The sequence below is a fragment of the Passer domesticus genome, chromosome 5 (genome assembly GCF_036417665.1).
Source record: "Passer domesticus isolate bPasDom1 chromosome 5, bPasDom1.hap1, whole genome shotgun sequence".
NCBI lineage: Eukaryota > Metazoa > Chordata > Aves > Passeriformes > Passeridae > Passer > Passer domesticus.
Window position 1 is genome coordinate 10747795 of NC_087478.1, and position 14711 is coordinate 10762505.

Here is a 14711-nt window from a genome sequence, read left to right on the forward strand (position 1 = left end):
AGCCATCTGTGAAAAAAAAAAAAAAAAAAAAAAAAAAAAAAAAAAAAAAAAAAAAGAAAAAGTTAATAATCGTGATAAAAATAGTTAAATATTAAATTCTAAGGCTGAAATATTTAGTTGGCAGACAGGCATCTTATTTAAATCTGGGGTTTATGGAATATTTATGAAGGTTTTCAGGTCTAAAAAATTAATTAACCCTAACTTAAAAATTAAGAATCAACTGTTAGAAAACAAATGAGCACACCACATGATGCCACTCTGTTAATTAAATCAATTTGTCCAGCAACAGGAGTGACATAGGCATTGACTTCTCTTCTGTGTTTTCCCAAGTCACGACAAGTGGAAACAGGGAGAGGTCATCTCTAAAGGTAAAAGGATAGACATAAGGCTCATTTCTATGGCCCACCAGCCTCATTCCAACAAGGACAAGTAAAGGATGCTTAGAAAAGGAATGTAGGACAAGTATGAAATGACTCTTCACTGCATATAACATCCAAGACCCTGGTAGTCAGAAGTTTATATATATTTCTATGCTAGGACTCAGTGTTAGGACTATTTTTAACCACTTATTTTAATGTGCTCATGCTTTTGACATTCCAGATATAATGTGTCAATGGTTCCAAGTCAAAGTGTCTTCATTGTTTGGAAAAAAACTCCTTTTTTGTTTGTGGTTACCATATAATAAACGTACTTCTCCATTCTGCATATCATTCTTTATTCTATTGATCTATATCATGTACTGAACCTTACCAGTCTATTTCACCTCAAAAGGGAGCTGGTCTTTACCCCTAACCAGCCACACTGGCCTCCTCCAAGCCATTTCTCAATGTATCACATTCATTTGGGGGTGCAAGCTCCAGAACAATTTGCAGTTTTCAGGATATTGGTGCTCCTAAATGACACAGCAATGGCTTCTCCTTTATTGTCTAGTTTCCCTCTAACAGCTGGTATTCTGTTTGGGTTTTTGGCTGTGCTGACATTTTCAGCTTAGTGAGCTAAGCACAAGGACAGCAGGATCTGTGTTTTCAGTGGTGATGGCTGATATAGAGTGATAGAGTATATAGTTTTACACATGTACAATACTTGGTGCTTAGCACTCAGCACCAGTGGACTTCACATGCTACTTTAGCACACAGGATTGTGCCATCGTTTTTTAGAGCTTTTAAGTTTAGATATAAGAATACTGCATGGTAATGTGCTGTCTGCAAATCCTATCACCTCTTCCCCACACCATTTGCAAGTACTCTGAGCAGAATAATCATTGTAGTAAAGTCTTTTGATTGTGAAAATTGACCACTTATTTAAAGAATTTTTTTCCTGGAGTTTAATCTCCTGCTTAGAAGAACCTATTCTTTTTCATCCCACAGCAGAGGCTCTATTGAAGACTTGACTATTAAAAAGCTTTCTGAAAATGTCAGTATACTAACCAGATCACATTAATCTATATAGTCATTGAGAGCTCCAGTGACCTGCAATAGATCTGTGAGGAATGGCTTCCCTCTACAATAGCCACACTGACCCTTTCCCACTCTATCATCATTATCCATGTGCCAGCTAAGCCTCACCATCCTTATTGCTTCCTTCCATCTGCTCAATTGAACATGAGACTCGCTTGGTTACTTTCCAAGACCGTTCTTAAAGACTGGTGTCACACTTGCCACTTCCCATTCCTTTGAAATCCAGCAATTTACTGATTTAAGCAGTAGATTATATCGTATAGCTACTAGTTGAACAGCTTCATACCCAAATTCCTTTAGAACTGAGGATAAAAGTCATGTGCTTCTGCTGGTATCTTACTGTCCGTTTCATCAGTCTGTTATAAAATCTTTGCCACGGACCCTGCTGTTGGAGTCAGTTCCTCACTCATCCCTGCAGTGAGCAGACCCTCTGCAGGAGTTTTGCTGCCCTCCTCTTCAGTGAAAACTGATGAAAAGAATTAATCTGTTTTCTGCAGTCTTTTCTACCTTGTGCCCAAATTCTTTCAAGATCTGACAGACTCCATGCCTAGAGTATGCTTGAAAATATCTTCTTAGATCTTACATTTTAGCATTTTTCCTCCTCAAAAAGTTTTTGTGGTTTCATCTTTATCTTGTTGAAGTTTATGTGCTTTTCTCTTTTGCTGTGTGGATGCAACTTTGGATGAAGGAATCTCCATTATCAGATTTCTCTGTAGGACCTATAAAATCAGCTTGTCAGACCTTGAATTTGCTTTGCTTTTGCCTGATGAGAGCTGCCTGAGACTATCAAGGAGATACCAGAAAATATTCTTCTTCTTTTTTATAGTCTCTATTGGTTCCCATCCCTGATTGTAATGGTGCAGTAGATGTTATTAATATTACATTATGCTACAATGAGTTATCCTACCTCTGTTTTAAAAAGTAATAGTCTATCAAATACAATAAGACAATTTTCCTTTTATCGTTGACAGCTTTATTTCACATCTACATGGATTATTTTGCAGCAATGTTGTGAAAGGCATCAAGTGTACTGTAGTACCAGAAATCCACTTTGCTGTCTTTTCAGCCCTCATGACTGAAAACTCCATTTTCCCCTCTTGCACTCCCCATCTTTGCAAACAATCAGGCATACACATTGTCCTCTTTCCAAGCTCTCTTTTCCAAATAGCACTGCCATTTCTCTCTCTCAGGAAAAGGTGAAAAAGTAAAAAGAAAAAAGCTAGAGCTCCTGCTGAGGAGTGGTGGGAAGGCCTTTTCTTGTTCTGCACCATGTCCTGTGGCACCTCTTTCCCCCTTCTTTTGGGCAGGAGTCAAGACCATCTCTCTGTGGGAACAAAGGGCTCAGCGTTTCCAGGGGCAAGAAGCCCCAATAGCTGGTTGGCCACAGGAATAAAACACTTTTTCACTCCAAACTTTTATGTGGTTTTTTCAAAAGTAGCATGGGACATGTTATTGTAATTCCCCCAAAGAGAAATGCCATGTCTCCTGCTGAGACATCCAAGCTCACATACCTAAAATGCACTGGAGGGAGTCCAAGATTACCAAAACCCCACATCTTTGCTCAGGCTGTGTGTTGTACCTGGGATTTCCAGGCAGCACACATTCTCTGCTGTGAGGAGATTTGCACAGCACATACCCAGCCTGTGCCTAACTCCAGGCAATGATACTTGAGCTTGACAGTACTTGGAAATTCACCAGAATAGATACTCTGGAACTGCCTTTTGGTCTCCAAGTACAGACAATTTTTCAGCCTTTTGGACCAATTGACAATAACAACCACAACAAATGACATGTAAAAGCATTTCAGTTATAAAAATAGAATGCCCATATAAAAATAATTACCTGTGATTTGCTTCTTTCCTGAGGTTTAATTATAAAATGCATTAATAAAATGACAGATAGCAATGCCCTCCACACAAATCATTTGAGGCTGTTTTTATCATTAGATTTAACACGGGCTGAAAATGTGCATACACAATTAACTTAATTTCATGCAGCTGGGAACCATACACCTGCTTAGAGACTGTTCCTTATGTACCAACGGGGGCAAATGTACACAAGGCTCTCATCCCTGGTTTAAAAGCATGCTCAAGCAAGGAAAAGCCTCTTTACTACATTACAGCTATATGTGTTTCCTTTCCCTGTTTCTGAAACCTTGTTTGTGTGTATGGCAGGCTTTTTTTAACAAGACCAGTAATAATTGCTTTAAAATATGGCCAGAGCCAAACAAAGGCTCTGCAGATAAACCCACACGTACTTGAGGCACTTTATTCTAATGATTTTGAGAAGCTTTACAATTTTCTTTCTAATTAACCTATCAATAGTGATGTTACTTAAACATTCTTAAGGAATATTATCTTCTCCTTATTGCCAGAAAACACGTTGCCCAATTTTATAGCTCAGTTGTTCTTACACATGGATGGAGCATCTGAATTAACTTGAACTGAAACAGATTTTGTAAAGAAACACTTTCCATACATACAAACTACTTTCATAATTACATTTAAATCATTAATATTCAAATTTCAAAGCATTAAGGGGGTGAAGCATTTAGTGTTTACTTTGTGCTTGCACATTTTAAAAATATATTATAGAAGCGTTCTGCTTACCAACTGGCATTGGGTTAGGAGGAGAACCAGTGGGTTTGGGTAGGTATTTATCCCAAACAGCATGGAAAATCAGCAAGGGTCATATTCCTCAGGAAGAAAGAAACACAACACAAAACCAGTGTGAATAAAATTCCCAGATTCATAGCTGCAAAGAACAGGTTTCTTCAGAATAAATACAGCTCGGGCAACAGCCAGGCAAGCTTCCCAGGCTGTCTTGCCAGCATGCTTCACCCTTCAGCTGCTGAGAACATCTGGAGAACACAGAGACAGATCACTCCTGCCTTGTAGTCTTTGCTCAAGACCACCAGGAAGGTTAAAAAGCAGAGTTGATGCCAGCCTGGGGAGTGTCCCACATGCAGAGCTTGCCTGTTGGGACTGGAAAAGGGTACATCCCTCTGTTTCACATGTTTAAAGAAACATCAAGAACTGGGAAAAAAAAAGAGGTCAACTGCCTGATGAGAATGTGGAGATGGCTGAAATGTTCAGTGTTTTCTTTGTATCAGTCTCCATTGAGATGTTCACACAAACATCAACAAAGAAATTAGTATAAATCAAAATAAGGAGAAAACTTCTTAAAGCATACTTAAATTCAGGTTTGCAGAACTTGCTGATGTTCATGTATGCTCAATGACTAAGGTAAGTAAATTTACAGACTATTAGTAATTATGTCTAAGAATTCATGGAGGACAAGAAAGTTAGAGTAGAGAAAGCAAAACATATACCCTATTTTTAAAGACAAATTTTAAAAAATTCCTTTAACTTTTGTACTCAGAAATAATCTGTGACAAGTTATCAAAAAGTTGAGAAAGTTCACTGGCATGTGAATTGTGGAAAGCAAATCTTGTCACACCAGTCTAATTTTCCTTTCTTATGTCTGATTTTCATTCTTATTTCTATGTGGAAAAAGGGGGAGGAGAATGTACAATTCTCCTTTCACCTTTCAAAACTACCTTCTATGAAATTCACATTAAAAGGTTGAGGCCTGAAATGGAATCTCTTTTAACATGGTTACTTACAATAATTCCTCTCAAAGGCTGCTCTGAATGGTTTGCTTCTTAATAATAATTACAAATGTAGTTCTGAGATGTCTGGAATAAAACAAACTCATATTCAATTACAACTCAAATATTCCATTAATAATTGGAGACCTACTGATAAATAATAAAATTTGCTGATGCCAGTATTTCACTATTCATAGGGAGTTTAAAAAGACTCTGAGAAACAGACTGTTTCAAAATAAAAAATTTGTGCTAAATCAGTCAATCTGATAAAAGTCATAGAGGTGCACAGTGCTCAGTTTAGGGCAGAGAAATCAGATGCACAATGTAAAATGTGAGATAACTGCTCAGAATCCAAACTGACCACGAGTTGCAAATCTGATGTGTTACAAAAACGCAAAGAATTTGTTCTGTGAATATTATTAGTAAATGTGGAAAGAATGTTATCATTTTGATCTGTTCTACCTACTCTCCCACATTCATAATATCTGCAGTTTGGACATTGTGAACAGACATGGAAGGATGCAGAAGAGAAGTGTAGAGAAATGCTGTGTGGCATAAACTGCAGGAATCATCTTTTGAGCCTAAAAAGAGAAATGAGGATCCCATGTAACAGACTCTGATTTTATGTTTCCCATTACCTCTGGCCTCACCTTGGTGTATCTTCAATATGTGGGTGTATCTAAGATCCTCTTTAAAAATCACTGGATTTAGAAGAGACAGAAATAGCTCCACAAATCTAAAAATTTATTCCAGAATAGAAAAGTTGAGGGAGAAAGCATATTTGAATGCCTGGACAAAGAGAGCCCACAGCAGGGTTTTGTCCCATATCAGCCATAAGAAAATCTACATCATGGAGGGAAAGGAAGGGAAGGTTATCAAGGTTTAACTGCAGGAAAGAAACAAGAATTGTACCTTACTGACACATGGGAAACCACTCCTCAGCCAAGGTTTTCTCTTTTGTATGAATTTCCAGATATGAGTGCAAAGTCTAATTGAAGCTTTTCTCGGGGTAAGAGTGTTGACAACTTTTCCTTGTTGTTTTCTCATCTAATGAGAGCTGGGCTTGTGCTGCAAAGGCACTATAACTCAGCTGTACATCAGTCAGCCACAAGACACAAAAGCAAGGAACACAATTAACCCACTGCTCCAGCAACTATTCATTATGGCTCTGGTCTCACCCTTTCTGATATAGATTTCAGAGCACCTAATTTTTGCAAACTTCTTTCTCTCCCCTCCTTCAGTCACATAACCAAGATGCTAGCTTTTTTTTTTTTTAAGCTTTCTCATGTTATTTGCACATAATATTTTAGAAGAAAAGGAAATATCAAATCAGCTACAATATTTTATAATGAAAGAAAATACCGAAGGAGCTACATGCTTCCTACAGAGAAAAAAATTGTGAATTCACAGAAATATGGGAAAGGTTACATTAATACATTATATTTCTGCATAGTGACCAGTGAAAACAGATGGAAGACAAACAGCAAGGGAAAAATGTGACATTAACTTAACCTTTTTACATATTAAACTGTATTAAAATCTTTCTGTCTTTCTGCTCTAGAGTGCAGAGGATTTTATTTGAAGGACTGTATATTCTCAAACAGCTTTCAGTACTAATTTTAAAAGCTATTCATCAAGGAGTGTTAAAAACACCTCTTTCATTTGATCTAATCTGGCACTTCTCTCAAGACATGCTAACAAGAACATTTTAAATACCTTCTGCAAAATATGGTCTACCCAGGCAATGTACCACAAAAAAAAACAAAAAAAGCAAAAAAAAAAAAAAAAAAAAAAAAAAAAAAAAAAAAAAACAAACACCTGTCCTCAAGCATTCTACTTTTACAGGATTTCTACGGGGTTTAATTGTTTCATGACATTTAGGAACAGGCTTTCCCAAAATCATTGCATTTTTTCTGTATTTGGCCTGACTAATGTCCTTGTTCTGATGCTACAAATTCATCTTCTGTCTCTGTTACAGGAGTGGTGACACAGGTTTTCTTTTTTTGCTCCAAGGGTGTGAACCAGCTGCATTCTCCAAAAGTCTGGGGGATGCAGAGGGCTCTGTATGGCCAGACCTAGGGGAGATCTCACCAGATCCAGAGTGCACCTCTGTTGTGTGTCAGGGTGGCCTGAAGGCTGTCAGAAATATTTTAAATTTTGCACTGCATGGTACAACCAAATGCATTCTTTATTAGAGAGAAAATCAGCTGAGGAAGAAATTTACACTGCAAAAATAATACTGTACAAAATAATTCTGATTTTTTTCCCCCACTGTTAATAGTGCAGCATTTACAAAGTGTAATAGCAAAGCTAATATGTTTTGTTTGGATCAATGGCTTTTTAGTTACACAAAGTATCAGCATAGATTGCATACAGGATCCTAGGACAATGCAGCTCCTATTGAAAAATATTAATTCTATTAATTCCTATTGAGAAACACTGTCACAGTACTTCTACTAGCATTCTTTCTGTCTCTGAGCAAAAGTAAGGACTGGATAGCTTCTTGACATCCTTTCCAGTTTTTCTTTGATGCTGGGAGTTGTGTTGACATTTCACATTGTGCACATTTATTTGGTAAATACTATATTTCAAACTCAGGAAAGAAGGAAAACCTCTGAAGGATTACACTTTGAGCTGACAGAAGTACAACTGTAGCAAAGAAAACACACAAAATAGAAGATATTTCAATGTCCAAGTCCAGCTAAGAGCTGGTTTTGTTAAGACAGTCTTGTAAGAGGGAAAGAAAGTGTGTGTCACCTTGAAGTCTGTATAATCTCCTCTCTGATGTGTAGGCATTGCTGTTTTAGTGTGGTGAAAACACATTGTGAGGAAGCTGTAGGTGCACAGAGAGGCAGGTAAGATCCTGCTGAGCAAACGTGTTCCTCTGGCACTGACAAATGAGTGTGCTGACCCACTCACCTGAGACCCTCATGCCCTTCTCTGGGCTGCCATCACCCAGCTCTGCACCTCCACCAGCACCAGGAGAGCATCCCTCCTTCTGGGGTTCACTGAGGCTGCCCTTCCAAGGGGGCTGGGAGGCTTTGCAAGACACAAATTCCAAAGCTGTGGTGCTGCTAGCAGGAGGCTCGTGTGTCACCTCACTGTGAAGGCTCTCACCATAAAGGGGTGTCACAGCAGGCTGTGCAGTGCTGCTCCCTACCCTGCTCTCAGAAAGCAACTGCTCCCCTACTGAAGGAGAAGGTTTCCAGCATGGAAAGCCAGCCAAAACCAAAACATGCAGGCTGGAGGCAAAGCCAAGGAGGTTGGGGTGGATGGGATGTGCAGACATCAGTGCCATGTTTAACTGCCGTAGAAACAGAGCAGAAAAATAATAATGAAGCCAGCTCTAACTGGAAACCTGGCCAGGAGATGAGTGGCAGAAATCCGTAAGCAGAACCCTGGAGTCAGCTGCTCTAACTAGACAGCTCAGCCACAGGCTGTGCTTACTCCCAGCAAAAAGCTCCTGTGGTAAATAGTTCAAAGCATGCTCTTGGAACTCCAGCAAACCTGCTTGTCCTGTGTCATAGCACTAACCTTTCTTTGTTTAATAGCGCGCTTCATAACGACTCTTAATTTGGTGTGAAACTTTACTACCGAGGTTTGGAAATTCAAATGATGGAAGTTTTATTTGTGCTTTGAACCTCTCTTTTCTCTATGAAAACAGCAAGTGCAAGAAAGTTCTTCTCAGGCTCACACAACACTGCACGTTACAGAGTAGCACAGATAATGTTCCAGTCATTCCACCATGTCAAGCAATTCAACAAAGCCTCTTACGTGCAGAAGATGTGAGCAAGTTACAAAGGCATTACACTGATTTCAGCAGAAGACAAGCGGCATTTGATATACCATATTCAGAATCCACTTTGGAGGTTATTTGATCTGCCAGTAATATTCCTCAGATAGACAGGAACAAATTTTCCTTGATGTGTCTGTCTGTCATTCAAGTAACCTGTGATCCATTGAATATGTCTCTTCCTGAAACACTCATTTTACTGCAATTCTGTCTGACTCAATATTCTTCTTACCTGACAGGTAGGAGATCAAATAATTGAAATCAATGGAGAAAGCACAAGGGACATGACACATGCCAGAGCAATAGAGCTAATCAAGTCTGGTGGCAGGAGAGTGCGACTGTTGTTGAAACGTGGAACAGGCCAGGTCCCAGAATATGGTGGGTTTTCATCTTTACATTTCTATATGTGCATGACTCTCTACAAATTAACTATATTGCTTTTGAATTAAGTAGCAGTTGCAGATATTTATATATTGTAATTTCCTGGAGCACATTAAGTATTGCCTTAAGTGCTTGCCTGTGTAGGGGTGGATTCACGTGTGTGTGTACATCGCTGTCATCTGCTGCCCTCCCAACACAGGCAGTGGCTTCTAAGATGTGCACTGGAGGAAGCACTACAAACCTCCTAGGGGACATCTCTGAGTGTGCTGGGAGTTGCTGATTTGCCCATAAACTCTCCTTTTCTTCCTTTATTGGAATTTCTTCCTTATTGGTACTTCTCTGCACATTTTGAGTCACAGCAGATGATCTTGTTGCCATGCAATTGAGTGGCTCAGGTTGGAACTTTAAGCATTGTCAAGAATGTACTCCTTTCTTTGACAGCTTCACCCATTGTATTCTCTCTGACAAAATACATGGATGATCAATTAGAAGCCAGTTCTGAATTTAAAACATGAGATTTTGCTCTTTGTGGTGAGAAAACAGGATCCATTCTTATATTTTGTTTCAGAGAGATTTCTGGGACTTTTTAAATATTTCAAAAATTATGAGTCATTTAGACAATATAGGAACCTTATTTCATAACTGAAATGACAAAAATTTAAAAGAAATTATCCAAAGGTAATTTCAAACACAAAGAGCTGGGGTTTTTTTTAAACTGAAATCAGGGCTTACTGTATAGTATGGTGTAACAATTTCGTATATTTACATAAGTTCTATGATGTGCACCCCTGGGCCTTAAATCTCTCACCCCTAGCCCTCAGGAAAAGGGCTACTTTTTAATGAAAAATCCTTAACTCCTTTATGCTATGAGGTCCAAAACTCTATTAAACTTTTTTACTTTTACTTTTGAAGTTCCAGAATACCTTCCCATTAGAATCAGAAATTACAGTCACATAAAAATTCAAATACTAAGGTTTAACTATAGGTTCAGGTGAGCCTTTGTTGCCAACATAAATTCAATATCTCTGTTAAAGACAGTTGCACTGAATGTCAATTCTTTCCCAGCTGTCAATACACATGGTAATTGCACTATTTTCTTCTCTAAGCAAGAGCTAATTCTATGGCTAAGCCAATACTCAGGACAGTGTATGCTGCATTTTTTACAACTTTCAAGAGCTTCTGAATAAAGGCAGAAAAGATGGGCCATAGCCCACTCATCTGATAATAAAGTTAGTGATTTATACTTTTAGTGAGTAGAAACAAAGACAAAAGGGCTTTCAGGGGCTCTGATAAAATGATACTAAGATATTTAATATCAATTTTAACTAGTGTGCAATCCTTTCAGAGAGACCTGGAACAGAAATTCAGGTCACCTCCAAAACTGTTTTATGGGAGAGGTGCATCATTTTTAATAAAAGAACAAACAAACAGCCAGGACTGATGCAGGGGTAGTAATCCTTCTCAAACAGTAGAACCCTATACCAGTATCTTCCTCAGTAAACAATTTAATCTAAGGTAGGCCCAGGAGGCTGCAATGAGCAAAGAATCAGTTGCAGTTCAGACCCATTCCAAATCTGAATTTCTTAAGGTCCCAGTTCCAAATGGCACTTAAATCCAAAATAAATTTCTGTTATTTATATAATCTTATAAAATTGTACATAATTCTGGTAAAAACAAAATTTAAAAAAATTAAAAACCACAAACACAAAAAGAATTCAGTGTAAGTATCATTGATTTAGAAAAACAAATCTTCTAAAATGTGCACAAGTCTTCCCTTCCACAGAAGATGATGAGTAGAAAATACATATAAACCACTAGAAATCTTAGCTTTCAGTGCTAAGAGAAAGCAACAAGGTGACTTCATAATGTTGTTTAGAGCCAAGCTTGCCATTTGGGAAGGCATTTGGATTACTCAGCATTAGTTGTTTAAAAATGCAGATTACTGAGAAATAAAGGTTCCTACAAAGAAGTGCTTTTTAATCAGATCATTTTTCAAACTGCATCTCCAGCTTGCAACTTTACACAGGAGGAGAACTAAGCAGCTATGCTTGAAAGGCCCTTTATCCTACTGCACTGAAAAAGGAGTAAAAGTGTTCAGGAGTTACTTCATAATGTGCAAACAACCTGCAGAAAGCACCAAAGCAAAGGACAACATCTGCACATCTGCAGTGCTTAATCTGTGCTTTATGCAGGCAGAGAAGTGTTAGAATTGTATCCAGTCTGGAAGAGGAATGGAAGCAAAATAAGAAGATGCCTGTTGAAATTAACTGAGATAATTAAAGTCCTCCCTAGGTCATTTCCCAAAGGTGTAAGAAGTAGTCTAAGAACAAACAGAAGATGAACCTAAATTCCAACAGCAGCCTGCCTAGGAAGCTAAAAACAGCAATTAACAAGCAGAACCAATTAAAATGGGAGGACATGTCTCAAGCAGGCCAGATCTCAGGGTTAAGTCATCATGATGTGAAGAACATCTGTCAGAGACCCCAAGAAACATCTTTTCCAAATGTAAAACTGAATGCAAAGAAGATTGTGACAGTAGGCTTGAGGACAAAGTGATCCTGAGGACAGCAGATAGTCAATATTTAGTAACTCCCTCTTCCTTCAACCAGAATTTCGCAGCTGAGATGTAACAAGACTAATTGGAGTTCTTTTTACTGAAATAATCAGGGGTTTTTTAAGCAATTACATGTCAGAAATATTTCTTATACTCATCAGGGTCCAGCTGTGGAGAGCATCAGTGGGAAATAAGACTTAGTTGAGTATAAAAATGCAAGGCTGGAGGACAGAGCTGGTATTGGGACTGCAATGGTGATGTGCAGCAGAAGCCTAGGAATAAATATAACAATAGCACAAGTGTACCAGGGTGCTCTCCTGGATATTCTCTCTCAGTCCCTGACAGGAAAAATGGTCAGGGACTTCCTAAGCCAGGTTTAGTAATGCTGTGGTAAAGACCTTTCCAACAGCAGCAACACTCTGATTCACAGCACTAAAAAGGAGAAAACTTACCTAGAGCTACCTAAACCAGCCAGCCAAGACTGTCACATTATTGTCTTCAGCTTTCAATTTCTTGATTTTCCTTGTGTTTTAAACTCCAGTGCAATGTTTCTGTTAGTATAAAATATGGTGATATGTACTTAAGTGCAAGAAATGTCAGTGTTTGAATGATTATGTGATTGACATCTGTAAAAGCAGTGTTAAGAAAAATTCATCAATAATAAGAAAGTGATTTGTGAAAGAAAAGAATGTGTACTGGAAAGAAGAAAGCACTTAGTGAAGAAACAAAGAGTGAACTGCTGAGAGGGTGTAAATCTCCTGAATGAGTTATGTCAGTTTATACTGGCTGGAAATCTGTCCATTTCCATTCTTGGAAAATTCTGGCTGAGCTGAAGCACTCTTTAAACCTAGGGTAAGAAATAAACTGTGCTGTGAATGCATCATTTACCATCATTCCAGCTGCTGATTTTGCTTGAAAACAAATGCCAGAGATCCCAGCCCGTTTCAGAGGCAGAAATCCCCTTGTAGCAGGCACGCTATATCAGAATGTAAGTGAAGGAGCTCAGATGTGATTAATGCTCCAAAACTATAGCTGATTTCACAGCAGGGTGCAACAAAAGAAGTGTTGAAAACAGGTGTTTTATCACCCAGCATCTCCGAACATGTTTGTTGAGGATAAGGATAGCCAGAGGAACTGTGCTTCCATGGGAGGTGAATTATCACAGCTCATCCAAACCCGAAGAACACCAGCATCATGTTTCATAGGAAATAGTCTGCCAGCTGAGTGCTCCAGAGATCCCAGTCATAGCAAGAAATCATATTAATGTGCAAGAAAGACTAGAAGTACTGCTGGGAATCCTGATCCCAAAAAGCACTTAATGCCTGGGAAGTCTGGCTGCAGAGTGTGAGGTTTCATTCATGTCACGGGACATGAAACCCAGAGTCATCACTGCAGAACTGAGCACTTCTCCCACCAGCATTAAAAACAATTTGAATAAAGTGATGGATCAAGACATTTATTGAAGTAGGTGCCTAATTTCCCATGTGTGCACCTAGCTAAGGGGTTACTGACTTCAGCAGGAGCTACTTGGTTTGTAGCAGCTCTAAAAATCTTCCTGTTCACACTGTGGGAACATTACATTATTACAGATGCTTATGTATTTCAGGCTTAGCCATAACTATAGAAACACCATGAGAAGGACATGTACTTTGCACGGCCAAACACTGGGATGAAGTATCATCCTCAAAGGCAAAATGCAGGAAAATGTTCACAAAATCCCAAAATGGTAACATTCAAGAGGAAGTAAAGATGAGAAATCAGTCCCTCTATCCAGCTGTGAGTTCTGCTAGAAGCAAGTTACATCTGATGATTGATCAGCCCCAGGAAACTACAGTTTTTGTGGGAACACCTAGTCCTTCCTCTAGATGTCTTTGGAGGAAGTTCCCTAGGAAAGTCTCTCGTGTTTCACTCAGTCCCAGCAGTCCTGGCAGTTTGTTTTTTCTGGCTTACTGCTCCTGGCCTTTCCCGACTGGAGATTTTATTACTCACAGTACATTAAAATATATAAGTTCCTAGAAGTTCCTGAAAGCAATGAGTTATAATCAAATTACTGCCAACAGGGTGTAAAGGAGGAGAAGGCTGAGGCAGGTCAGCACCTGTAGGTGGATTCCACCCCTCCAGCAAGGCATAAGCCCCTGCCCCAGTTGTTTTCTGTCTGGTAGTGCAAAGGGAGCAAAAACACTGAATTCCACCTGTAAGGAACACCTAAACTAATAATAAATAAACTAATTTCTTTCCATTCCTACTTCTAGGACTACAAAATCATCTGTCAGGTTTGATATAAGGTTTCTGTTAAGCTTCACTTTGGTTTAAGTTGCTTGAGAGCTCCTGCAGGAAATTATAAATTTTAGAGACTCCAGCCCATTTACACTGAGATTTTGGAAAACTTTTCCATTGCCCTGGCTTGGACATCTGGATCTGGCCCTGAGCATTCTAGGTCACACTGTGATGTGACACTAACAGATACACAGAGCTGTAGGACCTGTAATCACTGAGGTTTGGAGAACAAGGAATCTGCATTTTTTGATGATGGTTGGTGCTTATGTATCTACACAATGATGGTCCCTTTCCCTCTCTTCCTCTGCTTTTTTTGGATATATTAGAAGACATGTCCTGGGGTTGCATCCTGTATTTTTGGAATCTCTGTTTCTTCACACAGTGCCAAATTGTGTACACAGCTCATCCCAGGGTTCATTACAAACAGGTGGTTTTACAGAACTAGAGTTTAGATTTAGTTTGGGTTGTTTAAGGGAGGAAGATTAAAGTGTCAGTATATGCAAATTGCTGGTTAAGAGATGAAAGCCACAAGTTATTTAGCAATAAGTAATTTCTGAAGGCCTTGAAGAAACTCTCATCTCTTACTTCAGCACCACCCCAGCCAAAAAAAAACCAAAAAATGTCAGAGTTGATACCAAT

At 38.8% G+C, this 14711-nt stretch overlaps 1 protein-coding gene across 11 annotated transcripts in view; it reads left to right on the forward strand.

The window, feature by feature from the left end:
* MAGI2 (membrane associated guanylate kinase, WW and PDZ domain containing 2) overlaps positions 1-14711 on the forward strand; it is a 698553-nt gene that overhangs the window by 666033 nt on the left and 17809 nt on the right. For all 11 annotated transcript variants that reach the window (XM_064421909.1, XM_064421908.1, XM_064421910.1 and 8 more), the window contains one exon: positions 9100-9238. In XM_064421909.1, the coding sequence (XP_064277979.1) occupies positions 9100-9238 (139 nt within the window). The remainder of the gene's footprint in view (positions 1-9099; positions 9239-14711) is intronic.